Source organism: Panthera onca, chromosome D1, assembly GCF_046562875.1.
Source record: "Panthera onca isolate mPanOnc1 chromosome D1, mPanOnc1 haplotype 2, whole genome shotgun sequence".
NCBI classification, from domain to species: Eukaryota; Metazoa; Chordata; class Mammalia; order Carnivora; family Felidae; genus Panthera; species Panthera onca.
The window spans coordinates 94,148,032-94,169,400 of record NC_138348.1 but is presented as its reverse complement, the minus strand read 5'-3'; the positions used below and the strand labels follow the sequence as shown (position 1 = coordinate 94,169,400).

The window sequence follows — 21,369 nt, the reverse complement described above, 5'->3', positions numbered from 1 at the left end:
ATTAGAGAAAAAAGGGAAATATAAGAAAAAAAAGAAAAAAGGAAAATGTTTGAAAATTTGAGAAAATGAATACAATAAAATAGAATAAAACGAGATGATGGAAGTAATAATTTTAAGAATTTACAAAAAAGTTAAAAATTTAGAAAAAAATTAAAGATATATTTTTAATAAAAATGGAAAATAAAAATAATTTTTTTCTCTTTCTGTATTCAAGAAAAGAAAAGAAAAAGAAAAAAAATTGAATAGATTGACCAGCAAACAGACTGAAATACGATTGAAATTACATCAGTCTCCCCTAGAAGTCGAACTGTGAATCACTTTATAGTCTATAGACTAAGCACATTGTGTTAGCTCTTGGTGTTCCTCAAGAGCTCTGTTGGCCCAGTTGGGCGGGGCTTAGTATAACAGCTCCATTCTCCAGTAGATGGCGCTGCTTACCTCACAGGGGTGGATTGTTGTGGCACATAGAGGCGTTTATGCCCATGTGCGGGAGGGATGAAAATGGCGTTGCCCAGCTACCTAGTCTCTAGTATTGGAGCTCTGTGCTCTCCCCGACTAGCAATCAAGCACCCCTCCTTTGTCTCCGGCTTCTGTTCACTTCTCGCTTTTACACTGTCTGTGACGAAGCTGTCAGGCTGCCAGGTGGCACCTCCCTCCTGAGTTTTATTTCAGATGGGGCTGTGTTTCCCAGCCCCTCACTTCTGAGAGACTGTGGCTTTGACCCATTCTGGCCTTCTGGAGGAGGGGCTGGCTGAGCAATGGCCTGGTGCCAGCCCTCCTCAAGGAATGTTCATGAGACTCTGCCGCTGCTGATGCTCAGAGACTGTGACTAGGCACCAGTCCACCCATGAAAAATTTCATGCAGTTGTGTAGCAGCAGCATTTCAGGGATTATGGCAAATCACAAAACACATCTGGCACCAGGCTTCCCTCTTAACATCCTTGTTCCAACACCAGTGAATGTGGTTGTTCTCCAGGGTCTGCTAGGATCTTTGGCTGTAGGTATGGTTCACAGCCTCCACCAAATATCTTCCAAGCAAGGGAACTGCCTGTCCAAGACATAATGCCCGAGGACTTGAAGGACCTTGAATCTGGCTCCTGGGGATTTGACCTTCCCACCAGAGCACCGCCAGGTATCGAGCTGTAGAGTTTCAGACTCTATGCTTCCCTGTTTATAGTGTCTTAATGGAATTTAAACACTCTCCTTTCTCCTTCCTCCTTTCTCCCTTTTTTGTTCAGTCCCTTGCATACTCTTCCTTTTCTCTCCAGCCGCTTTTGGCGGGGGGTGCTTTCCCATACTCTCCCCACCCCCCAATCTCCGTCTTCTCTCTGCAAGCAAAAACAGCTCTCTGCCCTCCACAGCTTCTCTCTCCACCAGTTCACCTCTCTGCACTGCGTACCTGCCAAGTTCTGTGGTTCAGGTTGTGCAGATTATTGTGTTAGTCCTCAAGTCAGTTTTCTAGGTGTGCAAGATGGTTTAGTGTTGATCTGGCTCCATTTCAGGGATGAGAGATGCAAAAGAACTTCCATGCTGTTCTGCCATCTTGGCCACTTTGAGAAAATTCTTCATGGTAGCCACAGAGTAGCTTTACTTTGTGTTGGTTTCCTAGGCCTTCCTCACTTAGAATATTCCAGCTCTGACCATCTTCTTAGCAAAGATGAAAGAAGTGTTACCTAGCAGTGGTGAGCTTCTGGTTTTTGTGAGCTATTTAGCAACTACTTTTTGTATGGAGCCAAGGAAGGGCCTTCCATACTTTTTGTACATTTTGAGTGTTAGCAAAGCTGAGGTTCAAACTAAGAGTGTTGAAATTCAGAGCTATAGATGTTTTCCCCCATTAGAGTAGAATTGTTTTCTAGTTATAGTTTTTCTCGCCTGCTAATTTCCAAGTTGCTCTAAGTACACCATCACATATGATAGGTAGGCAGATGTGAGATACTTTCTGTGTGGTCTTTAAGCAACTGTTGTAGCACCCAGATAAGACACTAGACTACACTTTGAGGTACGTTGCTAGGTGCTTCCTTTATATCTGCTTTCTTTTGAAAATTTTTATAATTAAAATTCAGGCTACACTGGTGTAGAATTTTTTTTAATATACATCAAGTTTTAAGGCCCATTTAAATAGGACTGGATAAAACTTTAAGCAGCATTATCATGTGGGTTCTTTAGTTCCTCGTATCTTTTCCTTGTTGCTAAATTTTTAAGTGTAGCTCCCCTAGATTTAGTATATCATTCAGGTGGCCTACATTGTCACAGAGAAAATACCTGCCTCCCAGGGGAAGGACTATGACAGGTATCTTGGTAGGATCTGCTTAGCTCTGTGCTGTCACTATAGCCTGTCTTTCTCAGGTATGCTAAGACCTGTCTTTCTCAGGTATACTAAGGGATCGTAGCTCTATAATTTGTCACGCTCTTTTTTTGTTCCCCAAAGTCTTTGGAGAGACTTATCTGGTGCAGCTGATATCCCTCCAAAATGCAGACGGTTCCTGGGATCTAGATGAAGATCTGGCCAGGATCCTAGGTATAAGTTTGAAAGACCTATGGTCTGCACTCCCTGTCAAGGTAAGATTCAGAGAAGAAAAAGGAGTGTGTATGTTTTTGAGGGGTTGGGGTCGGTCATGAGATTGGGGTGATTCATGACTCATCTGAGAAAGGAGACTGTAGGAGGCCATAGACTAAATTGATTTCTAATAAATAGATGTTGAAGATTTTTCTTGGTATGTTAGAGAAGAACGAACAAGGAACTAAGAGCCTAGTTGGTGGGAGTTGATGGATGACAAAGGGAAAGCAAACATCTTCTTTCACTTCATATTCCCTGTCAGTCATCTTAGTTAGAATAACTAACATTTTTTGAGCAATTACTCTCTGCCAGGCACCATGCTAAGCACTTAACATCCACTGACTTATTCATCATAATAATTAAAGTAAATCCTATTCACATTATTGCTATTTTATATAGAACCATAATACTGTGTCTGAGTTTTCCCAGCCAGTCAGTGGCAGAGCTGGATTCAGTTCTAGAACTATCTTCAGAATCTACATTGCTACTAATTTGTGCATGTGGCCCACAAATCAGCAAAATTTCACTGAAGTTAGGACAGGTATTAATAGGGAATCACCTAGTTATTTCAAATGTGTCTAAGTCTGCCAATGAGGACAAATTTCATTCCAGAATTTCAAGGCAACTTACCAAATCTTCTGAGAAATTGTTAAATATGGACAAAGACCAAAAGCCTGAAGGACAGGTGTTGTTCTGAATTTTCAAAATGGGAAAGGTGGTTAAATAAACCTCAGGGACACCTGGGTGGCTCAGTTGGTTGAGCATTGGGCTCTTGACTTTGGCTCAGGTCATGATCTCATGGTTCATGAGTTCAAGCCCCACACGGGTCTCTGCACTAACAGCGTAGAGCCTGCTTGGGATTCTCTCTCCCCTCTCTTTCTGCCCATACCCCACTCGTGCTCTCTCTCTCTCAAAATAAATAAGCTTAAAAGAAATTTTTTAAATGATTAAAAAAAAACCCTCAAAAATCCTATACCTGCATCAACTAATACAGTATCCACTTGTTCAATGGCTATTGAGCAATTGAAATATGGCTAATGCAAATGAGGAACCAAATTCTTAATTGAATTAAAATGGGATGTAATTGTGAAACACATGCTGATTTTAAGACTTACTGTAAAAAATGCAAATATTCATTAATAATTATTTTTATATTGATGTTAAAATGATATTTTTAATGTGTTAGGTTAAATAAAACATATTAGTAAAATAATTGTACCTGTTTATTTTTATATTTTTACATATGGCTACTAGGACATTTAGGACTATATGTGTGGGTGACATTATATTTCTATTAAAAAAAATTGTTCTAGAACAAATAATTAAAAGGATAATTTTTAAACCATTGGAAAAAGATATAAGAATCATGATGTTCTAACTCGGTTTTATTGGGAAACCAATGACATGTCAGACTAACATTTCCTTCTTTGACATGGTAACTGGGCCAACCAATCCAGGGAGTCAGGAACCCTGGAGTATCTGAATTTCATTAAGGAATTTGAATTTTTTAAACGATGAGTATATGGACTGAGAACAAACTCACTGAAAATTCATTGCACTGAATAATGAATTTTTTCAAACTTACAACAGATTTTTGGAGCCACCAGGCTCTGAATTCTCTGGAGGTTTATATTTTCAATGAAAATTTAGATCCAGTGCTTTCCTGTTTGTAAATTTGCCAAACTGGGAGATAGAACAGTAACAAAATTGAGATCCCAAAAGACCTTGAAAAATGAATGACTTGTAACTTTTCCTGGGGGGGAAGAAAAAACTTACTAGGAATCAAAATACTCTTTTTGCTTCTAAATCTTCAATTTTGTAAGCAGAGAATAGAAGCAAAATGACTTACGACCTGTTACAACATGGAGACTTGGGGTGACTGCAAACTTCATGTGAACCAACGCATGTGATATGTGATCAGTGGAAGGCACAGGATTTTCAGAAGAGCTGTGTGTGTTATGTATTTGGGGCTGCGGTCATAGAATTTCATAAGTTCACCGACCTCCAGATGTGACCACTTAAGGAAGTGTATTTTAGTTTTTATTTTTATTTTTTAAGTTGATTTATTTTGAGAGAGAGAGAGCAGCGAAGGGGCAGAGAGAGAGGGAGACAGAGAGAATCCCAAGTAGGCTTTACACTGTCAGTGCACAAAGCCTGATGCAGGCCTCGAACCTATGAACCGTGACTTCATGACCTGAGTCAAAATCAAGACTCGGATGCTTAACCAACTGAGCCACCCAAGTGCCCCTAAGGAGGTATATTTTAAACATCACTGTGATGTTTGTTTCTAGACTAGATCAAGCATGGGGATTCTTATTGCTTTGACATTAGCAGTTCTTTTAAAGAAGAATGAAAGGAATTGAGAATTTTGATTGACAGGACTCCTCACAGAGGACCTGATAGCTGTTTCCAAATTTTAAGGCTCATGATCTAAAAGAACAATTTTTCTTGATCTGTTGCATCTATAAACTGAAGGTGGGACCCTGGGTGAAAACTCATTTTCTTTCTTTTTTAAAAAAATATTTTTTTAATGTTTATTTATTTTTGAGAGAGACACAGAGTGTGAGCAGGGGAGGGGAAGAGAGAGAGAGGGAGGAAGAATCTGAAGCAGGCTCCAGGATCTGAGCTGTCAGCACAGAGCCCGACGTGGGGCTTGACCTCACTGTTGGTGAGGTCATGATCTGAGCCAAAGTCGGACCCTTAACCGACTGACCAACCCAGGCATCCCTAAAACTCATTTTCTGTTCTCTGCCTGAGACTCTCTCTTGAGTGAACAGTGTGACTCCAGTCCCAGCTGTGTCATTTGCTAGAAGGCCAACTTTGGGCAAATCATTTCACTTTCTTATGAATCAGTTTTCTGTCTCAAAAATGTCATTATTGGTGGGACGCTTGGGTGGCTCAGTGGTTAAGTGGCTGACTCTTGGTGTTGGCTCAGGTCATAATCTCACGGTTTTGTGAGTTCAAGCCCCACATGGGGCTCTGCACTGGCAGCCCAGAGACTGCTTGGGATTCCCTCTCTCTCTTTTTGTCTCTCTCTCTAGCTCTCTGCCCCTCCCCCACTCACGCTATCTCTGTCTCTCAAAATAAATAAATAAACTTAAAATTGTTTTTTTTTTAATTGAAAAATGTCATTATGGGTAATTCCTCTTTTTTTTTTTTTTTGGTTTGGCAAATATTCAAATAAAACGTTCAATACTTTATAAAAATATAAAGAAATTATGCACGTATTCTCTTATCATAGCTTGGGAATGCTTGTTGGGGATTTTGTAGGAGTTTTCAGCACCGCCCTTAAGACTCACAATATTTGCCCGGAGGTTCAGGGCCTGGCTTTACGCCTTGCAAGTAGCAGATGAGGTTCCGAGAGAACAGGTCGTCACATTTAACAGCAGTTTGGAGCAAAGTGAGTGAGGAGGTGTTTGCGTCCCCTCGAGGGGCCTCCTGCTCCAACTTGGAGGTTTCAGGGAAGTCTCCGTGTGTTGTACAGGATGCAGATTCCTCAAGCTGGGCCACAGTCCTGGCGGTGGTTTGGCTACATGCCAAGGCTAAGCACCAGAAGTGTGAGTGGGAACTTCTGGAAAAGAAGGCCAGAACCTGGATTAACAGTAATGCAGGTAGGAGTTCAGTCCTAAGACCCCATCTCCTTCCCTCCGTCGGAAGCTGGCCATCTTGCCAGGTGCTGAGCCTCCAAGCCTGCTAGAAGGTGACCGAGAGGGAGGCCCCGTGGTCCTCTCCCAGTTCAGACCTTTTCTGGACTCCCCCATAGTTCTTTCCTTGGGGGGTCTGAGAGTGCAGTCTTAAATGGGGGAGGGGGAGGTAAGTAAAGAGGGAAAGGGACAAGGATGGGGACTGTGAATTGTGAGAAGGAGATGACGTGGTGTTTATTCTCCTCACCATCTCGGTACTGTACCGAGTATAAGGCTGGGCTGGAGCTCTCACCCCTCGGGGGTTTATTAGCTCACTGCTGCTCAGTATTTCCGGGGTCTGAGAAGATGAAAGGGAATCTGGGCAGTAGGAAGAGAAAAGTCAGGGATGTTAAAGAAAGACAGGAGCCGGACTCCGGGGAGATGAGCAGGCCAGTTTAGGGGAGACTCGGGGAAGAGCGTTCACTCTCATTGTGATTCCTCAGCCTAATTCTTGTTTTCTCCTCCTGACAGGCTCCATCAAGAAAAAGCTTGTGAAAGCTGCTATTGCTTTTACCAAGTCCTCCGTGGACCCTGCTGTCTTTGGCATCTGAGGAGACTGTCCAGAGAAACAAGTGCCTCTCCCCTGCTGCTGCCCTTTCCTTTACGCTCTCCTGCTGTGGTGTGTTTTTGTCTTTTACACCTGGCCTGTCAGTTTCTTGACATACAAGTGAAGGATGCCCATCCCACCCTGCCTCTCTGTTCCCTGTTCCCTTTGGGTAGGGCGATCCACTGCCCCCCCAACATGTACCCTCAGCCAAGTGCCAATGGTCCCAGAACCTGTTCCCTTTGGAGGAATTTAAAGCATTTAGATATTTAGATATTTACATTCCTTCTGGGTTTTCCAGCATGACCACATGAACAACAGGTGACACAGACTCCACTAACGGGTACAGCACTGATGTAGGAGATCCCTAAATAAGAGAATTCAGTGCATTATATTCGCCTGTTCCCTTTGGTCTTTTTTTTTTTTTTTTTTTTTTTTTTTAGAGAGAGAGAGAAGTGGGGCTCACCCGAACTGGGGCTCGAGCTCACCTGAACTGGGGACTCCCAGTGTGGGAACTGTGAGATCATGATCTGAGCCGAAGTCAGATGCTTAATGACCGAGCCACCCAGGCACCCCTATTCCCTTCGATCTTACATACTCATCACGACCAGACTGCTGAGCTATCCAATTTTCTATTCTAAGATAGGACAAAGAGTTGGAAGGGAGGTTGAAAGCCAGCATCGGGATCAGTATAACCTCAAGATCACAAAGAGAGAGACTCCACGGGTCCTCTGTGAGAGGCGGCACTGCTGGTGGCCTTCCTGGTTGATTCCACTTGGATTTTGCTAACCAGTATCACATGCCTTCCCTCCCACTGCCTAAGAGATGGGACTGAATCATACCTTTTGGGGACAGATGTTTCTCCTTAATTGTTAAACTTTTTTTTTTTTAAGTTTCTTTATTTTGAAAGAGAGAGGGTGAGAGGGTGAGCTAGGGAGGGCCAGAGAGAGAGGGAGAGAGAGATCCCACGCAGGCTCTGTGCTGTCACTGTGGGGCCTGACACAGGACTTGATCTCATGAGCCATGAGATCCTGAGCCAAAATAAAGAGTCGGATGCTTCACTGACTGAGCCACCCAGGCACCCCTTAATTGTTAAACATCTTAGTAAGAAGCCAATAATGGAATCTTTCGTCTTGGCCTGAACCCACGAGGCCTAAAGTCAGGCTCTATAATCTATAATAAAGGAAAAAGTGGGTTTAAAGGTACCTTTGCCTGAGACCTGAGACTGGATCACTCAGCCCATGAGGAAGAAAGGGGCTCCCCATGCTTGTTTCTGACCTTCATGTCCCACATACTCTGTCCTAGTGGTAATGACCCTATTTGACGTGGTGTCCCCTATGATACTATTGTATCAATATTAAAATGGCTGTCTCTACACTGCACTTTCTTGGGTCTGATCTTTTGTGGACTTATTTTTTGAACCTGCCTTGGTTTTATTATCCCTTATTTTCCCTCTCAACGTTGCTGATGCCTGCACTGGGTCCTGTCCCCTCATCTTCCGTTGTAGGCTGATTTCCTGACTCACATGAGGCAAGGAAAGGACACTGATCAGAGAACCACTAGTAGAATCCTGACAATACACTTAAATAGTTATGTGATAATGGACAAATGATTTAACCCCCAGGAGCTCAGTATCCCTATATGCAAAACTGGGATGACACTCGAATTCCATTGTCACTTTCATCTTGAATATTCAAGAATACTGAGGAGGACCTCAGTATCTGTTCACTTATGTAGAGAATGGCCTAGACCTGAGTTCTGTTGAGCTGTTGAGTGAACCTCAGAACATTAGCCTGACTTGCATAGTGGAGACCGATCTCCCAGGATTTTCTCACAAGTCTGCTTATGGCTGAATGTCACCTGTGGAATAGGGCTGTGGCATCACCTGGAAGCTTGCTAGAAATGCAGAGTTTTAGGCAACCCCAAGAACTACCATATTAAAGTCTGCCTTTTAACAAGGTCTCCAGGTAATTCACGTGGACATTAGAGTTTCAGAAGTGAGGGCTTAGTCTTTATAAAATAGCTTGTTTATATCCATGACTGCCATCTAGATAGGTCCTATTGATGTTGTGACAAGAGACAGCTTCCTAAAGACCATGCAACTTGTAGAACTACCCTGTGCTCATAAAAACATGGCCCTTTACATTTATTGTACAGATCATTTTTTTTTTTTTTAATTACATGTATTATTCCCTTCCCTTTTTCTTACCCTTCAGCTTGTGGACTAGGCTAGAGCGAAAAACAAAACAAAACAATAACAACAAAAGCAATCTTCCATGTGTCTTCTTTAACATACAGAACTGACTATAGTTTTAAAGTAGTATGGTTTTATTTTTCCATTCGAGCTCATGCAGTAACATGTTGTGCCAACTGTAAATTCCTCAAATTTAAACAAGTGTCGGTCTTCATAATCAACAAGTATGTTTTGGCACATTTATCGAAGCCCACTTTCAAGGCTGGTGCCTCATGTTTTTGGAAAATATAAAGCACCATCTGTACTTTCAGGAACTGATGATCTGGGCAAGGAGCCCAGGAGAGAAACTGAGCTCAACTCCCATTGGGCGTCCTCACCCTGCAGCTCTTTCCGGGCTGCAGAGACTTGGCCACAGGAGGATGGCAGATAGGACTACCTCGAGATTCTCCACTCACACTGAGCCCAGTACCTTCCAGAGCAGGGTACCCTACTGCGCATAGACTTAATGAAACCCAGTGCCTCTTTTCCCCAGTTGCAGCATAGTCACGCTGGGATCATGTAGCGTGTGCCGTTCCTCTCCCAATCGAGCCGTTGCTTCCTCAAAAAACAGTCCATGTGCTTCTAGTATCTGATTGACTAGAAGAAAACCAAGAAAAATCTCATGCAATGAGCTAAGCCCATGTACTGTTTCTCCTACCAGCTTCATCAGTTTTTGCCTCAGGTATTTCGATGATCTCTTGTTAGATTGTGTACACGTTTAAGATTATTTCATCTTCTTGGAGAATTCACCCTTTCATCATTATGTAACACCTATATCCCTGATGGGTTTCCTGGTTCTGAAATCTGCTTTGTTTGAAATGAGTATAGCCGCATCAGGTTTCTTTCTTTCTTTTAAAATTTTTTTGTAGTGTTTATTTTTGAGAGAGAGAGAGAGAGAGAGAGTGAGCTGGGTAGGGGCAGAGAGAGAGGGAAAGAGATAATGCCAAGCAGGCTCTGTGCTGTCAGCACAGAGCCCAACGTGGGGCTTGATCTCACGAAGCCGTGAGATCATGACCTCAGCTGAAACCAAGAGTCAGATGCTTAACTGACTGATCTCATGAACCCGTGAGATCATGACCTGAGCTGAAACCAAGAGTTGGACGCTTAACTGAGCCACCCAGGCACCCTGTGCCAGCTTTCTTTTGATTAGCATTAGCATGGTGTGTGTTTCTTCACCCCTTTAATCTATGTACATCTTTATGTTCAAAGTAGGTTTCCTGTAGACAGCATATATACTTGGAGCTCGTTTTTTTTTAATTTGCTCTGACAATCTTTATCTTTTAATTGACATACTTACCATATTTAAAGTAATTATTAATATAATTGGATTTATATCTATCGTGTTTAACTGTTTTCTATATGTTGCATTCTCCCCTCCCCCTTTTTATTTTGCCTTCTCTGGTTTGAATTAAGCATTTTATGTGACTTCCTTTTATCTCTACTCTTAACATCAATTATATTTCTTATTTTTTAAAATTGTTGCCCTGGAACTTGCAATATACATTTGAAACTAACTTGAAGTTCATCTTCGAATAGCACTATACCACTTTCTGTGTAGTGTAGGCACCTTATAACAGAATTTTCTTAACCTCCACTCCCACCACTATGGTATAGCTGCTATTCATTTCTCTTACCCATATATATATAATGATTACCCGGGACGCCTGGGTGGCTCAGTTGGTTGGGTGACTGACTTCGGCTCGGGTCATGATCTCACAGTTCATGGGTTCAAGCCCCGCATCGGGCTCTGTGCTGACAGCTCAGAGCCTAGAGCCTTCTTCTGATTCTGTGTCTCCCTCTCTCTGCCCCTCCCCTGCTCATGCTCTGTCTCTCTCTGACTCTCAAAAAATAAATAAATGTTAATGATTACCCAATGCTTTGTTATTGTTATTGTTTTAAATTGATCTTCTAAATCAATTAAGAGAAAACATTTATTCCACTTTTATTTATTTATTCTCCAACACTCTTTTTTTTTTTTTTATGTTGATCTGAATTTCTGACCTAGATCCTTTTCCTTCTTCCTGAAGGATCCCTTGTAACATTCCTTGCAGAACAGGTGTGCCGGAAATGGGTTCCTTCAATTTTTGTTTGGGAAAGTTTTTATTTCTTCACTTTTGAAGGGAAAGTTTACTGGAAGAATTTTATATCCTATACCTTATTTTTTTAATTTAAATTTTAGTTAGTTTACAGTGCAATATTGGTTTCAGTATATCCTATGCTCTTCAAACATTTTAACACTTTAAATATTTCACCCCACTCTTGTCTTGCTTGTGTCGTTTTTGATAAGAAATCTACCATAATTCTTCTTCTTTTTTTTAATGGGTAAGGTGTTTCTCCCCCACTCAGGCTTCTTTCAAGTTGTTTCTTCGTCTTTGGGTTTTCTTTATATATATAATATATATTTATTTGTACATATGTACATATGTATATACATATACATATGTATATATTTTAATATATTTTTTATTTTTAATATATTATTTATTTTTTAAATTATATATATATAATTATATAATTTTAATATATTATTTATTTTTAATATATATTTTAATATATATTTATTTGTACATATGTACATATGTATATACATATACATATGTATATATTTTAATATATATATATATTTTCTTTATTCCCCCTTTTGTAAGGAAGCTATACTGTCTCTTCTAGGATACATGTTGTTTACTAGAAAGTTTACTTTTCTTGAACCTTGACCTACTTATATGCTTATCCCATGGAAATTGGATACTGTAGTTTGCTTGGCAGATGGGGCTATATCTCAGACCCTGCTAGATTAGTGATAATTCCACTAATATCTGTCTGCTATCTCTGATCCAGAAGCTGTTCCAGTATTCTAACCTGATGTGGCTACCTGAACCATGTCCCAGGAGTTCATAGGCTTTGATAATGGGAGTGGGGACCAGATACAAGCATGTGAAATCACTTAGGAATTGGTAATGACTGAGGACACCAAATCATTCAAGAAAGTTCCATGTATTCAAGTCCCTGATATTTCTATCATTCCCATCTCTCCACCACCAAAGATGTAGAAACTATGAGTTTTATTCCTACATTTATTACTTTAACTCCTCTATTAGGTGGATCACATCTCTTTCATAGAAACCATTAAATTGTCAAGAGGTCAAACAAAGAAACTGAGCACTTTCCTACTAGAAGAAAAAAGAAAAGGAAAGAAAAGAAAGAATGAAAGAAAGAAAGGAAAGGAAAAAAATATCAGCCTTAAGAAATTTATCACCCTTTAGCCATCATCCTACTCTTTTCCATTTTTGGCTCATAGTTCAATTCTTCCCCAGAGTTTTTGCAGTAAGGGAAGAAATTTTCACTTGGCCATTTCCCCCAGACCCCAGTCCTGCCAACAAACAATAAAGCACCTGTCACTGGACCAAGAATGCCTAGACTTAGCCTTGCTATTTATAATCAGGAAGTTCTGCTGAATGATTAGTTGAGAAACCAGTTGTTTCTGGAATATGCCAGTGACTTACTTAAATTCCTGGAGTAGAGGAAAAAAAGGAGTTAAACAAGGTTTTCTCTGATTTAAACAAGGATGCTTTCAATATAAGGGAAATTTCCCTGCAAATATACCATAGCAAGACATCTCTCTTGTGGAATAGCTACTGAACTTTCTGGGACTCCTACCCTATGAAATAGGACATGAGCTGAACAAGCTGCTCTCTGTCACTCTCTCACTTTCTCCCATAGCGTACGGCCATAATCTTGTCAGAAAACACTACATAAAAACAGTAATGACTGTGAGGGTATACATAAGCCTCCTCTAAATCTCGAGAATGAATCTACTGTTAACTCTCCTCTTACACAGGGACAGCTGCTGTCTGTATGGAGTCATTTTTGGAAGCAGTAATGATGTAGTGGAAAGACGGCTCAGCCTGGGAATGCCTGGATTCCTTTGTGGTCTAACTTTTGGAAAGTCACAGATGCTCTGAGTTCCAACCTCCTCATTTGTAAAACAGGGCTCATAAGGGCCACCTTACAAAGTTCTTGAGAGAATTAATTAAAATGACATAAAAGTGCACCAGAAAACTGAAACAATCACACAAGGAAAGTGATATTAGTTATGAATAAGTATTTGAAAGTCAGAATTAGTTCTGAACATTTTTCTTGATAACCGAAAGGAAAGAGTCATGTTATCTTGGATTTGAGATGCAGCTCTACCACTGACCAACTTCATTACCTTGATTAAATTGCTTAAACCCTATGAGGCTAAATCTCCTACTAGAAATGGGGGAAATAATACTACGTGCCTAATAGAGTTCTAGGGAGAACTGAAAGAGATAATACATGTAGACCAGTCAACACAATTCTAGCACATACGCACAATAAATGTTAGCTTTTATTAAAACTGTAGTCTAAAAATAAAAAAATCTGTGGTCTGTTCACTATGACATCTCAACAGGCCACTCTCATCTTGTGAGACCCTGCCTGAGTAGCATCTGAACTCGCTCCATGACCTATGTTTCTCCTTTCAAAAAAAATGTTTTCACAGCAGTCTTGGTATTACAATAGTTACTTCTGTAACCACTACGGGCATATTTGTCATTTCTTTTGTATAGGGGTTAGTAGAATTACCATCATTAAATAAACATTCCACTTTTATTGTGTTAGGTCATTATCATTGAAAAGTTTTACAGTATAAACAAAACCAAATAATTTCATAATTAGTAAGAACATTGATTCAAGTTATTCATCCAAATTGACAATATTCTTTTTTTTTTTAATCTTTTTAACATTTATTTATTTTTGACACAGAGAGAGAGCATGAACAGGGGAGGGTCAGAGAAAGAGGGAGACACAGAATCTGAAACAGGCTCCAGGCTCTGAGCCGTCAGCACAGAGCCGGACGCGGGGCTCGAACTCACAGACCGCGAGATCACGACCTGAGCCGAAGTCGGACACTTAGCCGACTGAGCCACCCAGGCGCCCCCAAATTGACAATATTTTTAATGGCACACCTACAAGATGATTCTCTCCACACCTTGGATATTTCCAGCGACAAGGAGCTAATCATCTCATAAGCTTGTGTATTTCACCTATGTACATTTTCTAATAATTAAACACTTTCTATTCTGAAAATAAATCTTTCTACCATATCTGCCTATGATTCCTGAGTCATCACATGGAACAGCGTATATCAAGACTACCAGCCATGCAAGCACTTGAGGACCACATTATATCTTTGTTTCTGTTTCAGTACAAAACTCAGATCTCTGGCATTCATCAAAGCATAATGCTTGAAAGCCTTGGCTTTGCAATTAGAATCTCAATTCAGTTTCTTTCTAGCTGTGTAATCTTCAAGATATTTCATCTACTTTTCAGTTTCTTTGTCAAATGCCACCTACTTTATAAGGTTTCTATTGGAGATTAAAAGTAATAATGAATGTAAAATTTAGCATAGCACTTAGCTTGAGGTAAATGTTTACTATGGATTAACTGAGTATTAGCTATTCAATCATTTTTCTCAATCATTTTGAGAAGGTTTATAGCCTGCTCCTTTATATAAAATTTTTTTAATGTTTATTAATTTTTGAGAGAAAGAGAGACAGAATATGACTGAGCAAGGGGCAGAGAGACAGAGAGAAGGAGACACAGAATTCAACACAGGCTACAGGCTCTGAGCTGTCAGCACGTAGCCCCATGTGGGGCTTGAACTCATGAATGGTGAGATCATGACCTGAGCCAAAGTCAGACGCTTGACCAACTGAGCCACCCAGATGCCCTATAGCCAACCCCTTTATTTATACGGGTCCTCTGCTATGGATGCATCTAGTATGTAAATATTTCTCTTTAGGATTACTGACCTGAAGGACACATCATGATAGGAGATGCATAATAAATAATCATTAACTGATGAGGTTTCTGTCTTTAATAGTAATGTTTATTAGAGATAACTGTATAGTCACATGAATGTACAGATAACCTCAAAAGCAACTGACAGGTAATATAATAAAGCCTTGAGAGTGTAAAAGACAACTAAAAAAAATGATAGAATTGAAGCTCATTCTACCATGTAAGTGATCTTGAAGGAACATTGTTATTTCCCACTTTACAGCATCTCTTTCTGATGATTTTATTGCTATTATTTCATAGCTGGATGATAAATAAGGTTAAAAAACTAATTGCTCCCTCAGAGCTATCTCTATACCTCAAGTATGACGTAAGGGAATCTAAAAAAATTTCCAAGGAAGCAATCCAGGGAGAGTGAGTGAGTGTAGATCTTGATTGTACAAACCCTATGAGACTCGGTTCTTTATAAGGAGGAGAACTGAAGCTCCTTTGGTTAGAGCACTCTGTGTTCTGCTCAGAGACAGTAAAGGTGAGGTCTTGTTATGACACTTTGGCAAACTTGACTGTGTTCTCAGGTGGACTATGTGAATGTCCAGACTGCTCCAGAATGTATCTGACTGCTCACCTCTGCCCCTCACACATGAGCGGGTCCACACACAGGAGCTTTTCTGGTCTCTGGGAACATCTTTTTCCTAAAATAGACTTATAAATCAAACAGGATTATAGAATTATAGAATATCCAACTGTAAGTAAGGACCAAAGACCTCTGAGAGCCTTTTTTTGACCAAGAAGAGGTGATCCAGAACTCATAAAAATTCAGCATTGCTAGGAGACACTCTTCAGGTATGACTAGAATGTGTAATAAGAAGCAGGTTGTCAATAGCCTCTCTCCCCCAGGATGTCACTGTTTCCCTCTCTGCTATCTTCAATTTTGTCTCAGTTGCAGGGTGGTATATGAATGACTCATTTTGGTTTGGTCATTCTCTTTGGCGTGTTTTTCAGTGTCACTTGCCACAGTTTATGATTGGAATCCCCATGTTGCATGTGACTCTATCACTTGAAAGCTCTTTTTTTTTTTTTCAATATATGAAGTTTATTGTCAAATTGGCTTCCATACAACACCCAGTGCTCATCCCAACAGGTGCCCTCCTCAATACTCATCACCTACCCTCCCCTCCCTCCCACCCCCCATCAATCCTCTGTTCTCAGTTTTTAAGAGTCTCTTATGCTTTGGCTCTCTCCCACTCTAACCTCTTTTTTTTTTTTTTTCCTTCTCTTCCCCCATGGGTTTCTGTTAAGTTTCTCAGGTTGAAAGCTCTTGTAGTGGGGCTGATATTAAGTTCTAGGGTCAAAAGGATAGAAAAAGTCTGTTGTCTGATCTCTAAAACTGAATTCTATTTTAACTAGGTGTGCTGTAAAGTCAAGGCTGGAAATAACCAGGAAGAAGGAAGACAAGAAGGCTTGTCCTATCTTACTATAAAATGATGTGAACCCATCTAGAAGAGTGTCATTGCTTGCAGTGGATCAGGCTGTCTTAAAAGCAGAGGCAGAAGGCAGTTTTCCTAGTGATTAGGAGTACGAAGCAGCCTGAGTGAAATGAAACCCGTCTGGGTCTCAGCTCTGTCACATATTAGCTTAGTAACCTTCGGCAACTTGCTGAACTTTTCCAAGCTTCAGTTCCTTGATTTGTAGATGAGGATAGTAGTAATAGCTTCTTCTTATAGGTTTACTTAAATGAGTCACATTTGGAAAGTGTTGGGCACAGTCCTTGGAGCACAGTAAATATTCATTAAATGGTATGTATGTATATGCACGTGTCTGTGTATTATTATTGTTGTTGTTATTAAATGAGTAGTGGCAGGAAGAAGTCTCTGTGTCTTCCAGGCACCATACCCTGCTCTTGAATTGTTTGAGCTGTTCTTTGACTTTCCACTGTAAGGGTCCCTGTATTTCTTCATCACGGTAACATGAAATTGATGCTTTCTTGCCGTTACTATTTCTTTTGCTTAGTATTTCAGAGTTGCCTCAAGTCTCCTTAGGAAAAGTTAAAGCACCAGAAGAACCAGAGCAGTATCACCCAAAAGATATGGGGTTATAAGACCTTTCAAGTCGGGAGGGATGTAATCTGAAGAGGATATGGTCTAAGTCTTTTCAATAATTTGTTTCATAAAACATTTATTTACAAATAGTTACAGAATGCCATCACCAAAGGAAAGCACTTAAAGAAGGAAGTTTAAGATACATACGGGGCGCCTGGGTGGCTCAGTCGGTTGGGCGTCAGCTCAGCTTCAGTTCAGGTCATGATCTCGCGGTTTGTGGGTGTGAGTCCCACGTAGGGCTCTGTGCCGGCAGCTCAGACCCTAGAGCCTGCTTCGGATTCTCTGTCTCCCCCTCTCTCTGCCCCTCCCCTGCTCACATTCTGTGTCTCTCTGTCTCTCAATAATAAACAAATGTTAAAAAATTTTATTAAAAATAAAAAAGATACATAAAATGAGCACTTATTATTAGGGTTTATGTTTTTGCCAGATGCCCTCACAGACATCTCATAAACTTTACTAAGACAGCCAGGATTTAAATGAAATGCTCTGATTTCTAACACATTTCCCCCTCCCCCTCCCCACCTGCTGATTTTTCTAAAGGATAATGAATAGTGGAAGTTTGTTACTCAAAGATATCATGAGACTATAAAAATACAAAGACGCCTAAGGAGAGGAAATACTAACGAGAGAACTGAACAAACTGAAAAAGTTTTCTCAGCAGGAGAATATTTTGTATATACTCTAAACCTCTGATCTCATCATAGAGAACAACCATCAGCCTCTCTAAAACACTCCTTCCAGGAGTGGGATGGAGTGTGGTGCTGAAATTGGCATTTCTTACTACCTGATATTTTGATATACATCTTGCCATTCATAAGAAGGCTGGTGTTGCCTGTTAAAAACACAATCAAAGCATTCATCAGTGAAAAGCTTGATAATTTGATGTTGGTGTTCAGACTTTGGTGTTGTGGGTTCCGTTCAGAGGTCTGCCTTTCTCACAGCTATGAAGAATCTCTCAGCAGTGACTGAGTTCATCCTGCTGGGCATCCCACACACGGAGGACCTGGAGACCATGCTCTTTGTCCTGTTTTTGGGCTGCTACGTCTTCACTCTTATGGGGAACCTGCTCATCCTACTGGCGATTGTCTCCTCCACTCGGCTTCACACCCCCATGTACTTCTTCCTGTGTCAACTGTCTGTGTGTGACATATTTTTCCCTTCTGTGAGCTCCCCCAAGATGCTCTTCTACCTCTCGGGGAGCAGCCGGGCCATCTCCTATGCGGGCTGCGTGTCCCAGCTCTTCTTCTACCACTTCCTGGGCTGTACCGAGTGCTTCCTGTACACGGTGATGGCCTATGACCGCTTTGTCGCCATCTGTTACCCTCTCCGCTACACGGTAATCATGAGCCACAGGGTGTGTGCCATCCTGGCCGTGGGGACCTCTTTTTTTGGCTGCATTCAGGCCACCTTTCTAACCACTCTCACCTTCCAGTTGCCCTACTGTGGCCCCAATGAGGTGGATTACTTCTTCTGTGATATCCCGGTGATGCTGAAGCTGGCTTGTGCTGACACCTCAGCCCTGGAGAGGGTGGGGTTCGTCAGCGTGGGCCTCATGCCCCTCAGCTGCTTCCTTCTCATCCTCACCTCCTACAGCCGCATTGTCTGCTCCATCCTGCAGATCCGCTCTAGTGAAGGCAGACGCCGTGCCTTCTCCACCTGCAGTGCCCACCTCACCGCCATCCTGCTTTTCTACATGCCGGTGGTCCTCATCTACCTCAGGCCCACCCCAAGCCCCTGGCTGGATGCAACCGTTCAGATCCTGAATAACCTGGTCACCCCCATGCTGAACCCCTTGATTTACAGCCTCAGGAACAAGGAAGTAAAATCCTCTCTGGGGAAGGTGCTACATCACTTGGGCTTCCTTGCTAACCAATTGTACAGAGAGAACACTAGTTAAGGCTTCAGCTGAACTTTGTAGCGTATATAACAATTTTACGTAGTTGACACACATATTTTTGAATCTGAAAAGACAGGCGTTATACCATTTATATAAAATGGATTGTCTCCATTTTACAGTGTGGGGACTAAGATTCTGAGACCTTAAAGTGACTTCTCGAAGGACCCATAAAGACTGAATGGCAGAATGAGACTCTAGGGCTGGTTTCCTGACCCTGGGACTTTTACTGTCTTGAGGAGTTCATACTGCTGATGAAGGAAGGAGGCAACTCTCCCCAGGAGGCCGAACAACCTGGACCTTCTGCTTCCCAATATTTATCTTCTGCCTCCTCCTACACTTCCTCCTCTTCTTCTTTCCCCCTCACCCTGGCACTTCTTCCTCCTGGCTGCGGTGATTGTCTCCTCAAATGCCACATTGGTTAAGCCCTCGCTTTATTGGTCTAGGAGTTGTTGAAACAAAATGGGAGGGGTGCATGCCCAAGGTTTCAAGTAACACCGTAAGAAAACATAAACATGTTGTGCAAAGAGAAAATCTTCCGTCTGGGGGCTGAGGCAGGTCTCTGTGCGAAGCAGAGGTACTTACTGGTGTACCGTCCCCTACAAACCCTATCTGTCAGGCTTAGACCCGGAGCAGCATTTTGATGGGATGAGGATTTGGAAAAGAAAGACGGGGAATCCATGGAGGGGTGACTGTGCTGTGATTCCCTTTGAACTTGGCTTTGTATTGCTCACCACCACCAGGGGGCCATGCTGGGTCCACACTGTCATTGTGTGGTGTCTTTGGCTTTTCTGTTTACCGAAAAGTTTGGACTTTGGTCCCCATTCCTACAATTCTTCATTTGGTGGCTGAAATATGCTAAGAATGAAAAATGCGCTATTTCAATATAGTAGACTATTGTTTGTATGACTGGATGCAATGAGAACAAGATTCCACTTGGGGAATACAGTTGCTTTGATGTTTATTCTAACGGTGATGTAGAGAGAGAAGACCACTGGGCAGAGGGCAATGGAAGAGGAGGGACAGAGGCAGAGACCAGTTCTCTTCTCCCATCTGTACTTCTCAGAATCAGAGAGCAGCCACGGAACTTGCCAGACCAGATCAGTGCCACTGGGTGTGTGTGCCCTCTACCTGTGGCTGAGCCAGTACATGCTCCCATGGCAGAGTAAACTCTTGCCTACTCTCTTCTCGTAGGCTCCTAAAATCCCTCTCAGTGTTCTCCCTTGTTTCTCAGCAAACAAAAGCTTAAAAGGGAAGGCGGAAATACATCTGAAGTAATTCCAAATCTAGTGTATCCCAAAGCCTTTTCAAGCCTCTCTGAGTCCATTTGAAGATCTCTTCCCTTTCCTCAGTTTCCTGGTTGTAGCTGCTCAGATCATCAAAGTAGAATAATTTGTAAGAATAAAAGATGAGACACAATGCTGTTTCATTTTCACTCATTCAGATGTCATTCGAGGACTAACTCTGTGCCAGGGGTGGGGAATGCAGAGCTGAACAAGACACGATTCTACCTGAAAGAATTTAGAGTCCACTAGAGAAAATAAACAGATTTTCAACTAATTAGAACATCCCCTGATAATGCTGGCAGCTCTTGTGTCTGTAGGTAATGTCTAACATCTTTCCGCCTAAGCAGGGCCCAGCCTGGGGTGTGGAGGCCCAGGGTAGGTTTGATGGTGGAATGAGACTTTTCTGTATTCTATGATTAAAGGGACAATGTAAGGAGAACTTGAGAAAAAATATCAATTTGAGAAACCCCGAATCAGGTAGGCCACTTAGCAAAATATTTAATCCACAGGGGCAAAGACAGAGAATCAAGATCCAAGAGAGCGAAGCCAGAGAAGAACAAGAATTTTAAAGCAGAGGTCCAGAGAATGTTTTGAGCAGAGTGGGCTACAGCAGCAAGATCATGTGAAACACTGGACCCAAGCATGGGCCAGGAGTGGCACCCAAGACCTGACTCCAGGTGGATTCTAGATTCTTGAAAGGTGTCCCTGTTCATCTCAACCCTTTTTGCAACACACCATTATAGTCTCCAGTCACTTTTGGCTCCTTTCTAAATTTGTTTTACATATAGCCGATGCCCATCGTGAATTTCACTTACGTATTTTGTTTTACCTACAGTTCCTGGCGAGAGAAACTACGATGTGGGCATCACAAGTGGACACCTATGATATGGACATTAACAGTGGAGCTGAGCTGATGGCTCTTACCAGCACTGGGGGGATGTGAAGACAGGTGTTCAAGGGCATGTTCACAGGAGTAGTCCTGTTCTGTGTGTTCCTTGCTCTCCCTGGGCCCCTGCTGATTTGTTGTAAATCAAATTGATTGAAATAAAAAAAAAAGTCAGAAATTAATGCTTTCAATACTTGACTTGCAATTTTTGGTATGTCAAAAACACTGGCTTTACCTTTACAAAAATAATTATTCAAGCTAAAAGAGTATTTATGTTTTGCTAGTTCATCTGGGGTAAGAAGAACATTAGTGCCTGTGGTTATTGGACTTCTAAATTGGTGAGAAATAACCTGTTGACATCAAATGA

At 41.5% G+C, this 21,369-nt stretch overlaps 2 protein-coding genes and 1 long non-coding RNA gene across 7 annotated transcripts in view; 2 read left to right on the top strand and 1 right to left on the bottom strand.

Annotated features, from left to right (window-relative positions):
- The window catches only part of VWA5A (von Willebrand factor A domain containing 5A), a 35,276-nt gene extending 27,110 nt beyond the window's left edge, over window positions 1-8,166 (top strand). For 4 of the 5 annotated variants that reach the window (XM_060605078.3, XM_078432893.2, XM_078432891.2 and 1 more), the window contains 4 exons: window positions 977-1,132; window positions 2,429-2,559; window positions 6,042-6,168; window positions 6,712-8,166. In XM_060605078.3, the coding sequence (XP_060461061.1) occupies window positions 977-1,132; window positions 2,429-2,559; window positions 6,042-6,168; window positions 6,712-6,791 (494 nt within the window). In that variant the 3' untranslated portion in view covers window positions 6,792-8,166. The remainder of the gene's footprint in view (window positions 1-976; window positions 1,133-2,428; window positions 2,560-6,041; window positions 6,169-6,711) is intronic. The other variant, XM_060605080.3, reaches the window with a different exon arrangement.
- Window positions 8,167-9,905: 1,739 nt separating this feature from the next.
- LOC132661021 (uncharacterized) lies at window positions 9,906-10,885 on the bottom strand. The gene is made up of 2 exons (XR_009602016.3): window positions 10,096-10,885; window positions 9,906-10,032 (listed from the first exon to the last, which is right to left on the bottom strand). It is a non-coding gene; the product is annotated as an uncharacterized LOC132661021 (long non-coding RNA).
- Window positions 10,886-17,782: 6,897 nt separating this feature from the next.
- On the top strand, window positions 17,783-18,833 carry LOC132662271 (olfactory receptor 10D1B-like). Its single transcript, XM_060607760.2, has one exon. It carries the CDS (start codon window positions 17,880-17,882, stop codon window positions 18,831-18,833), a length of 954 nt encoding a protein of 317 aa, XP_060463743.1. The 5' UTR covers window positions 17,783-17,879.
- The last annotated feature ends 2,536 nt before the right edge of the window (window positions 18,834-21,369 follow it).

What these genes read in the sequence shown, in the direction of transcription:
- LOC132662271 (XM_060607760.2), top strand. Translation starts at nt 17,880, where the DNA reads ATGAAGAATCTCTCAGCAGTGACTGAGTTCATCCTGCTGGGCATCCCA.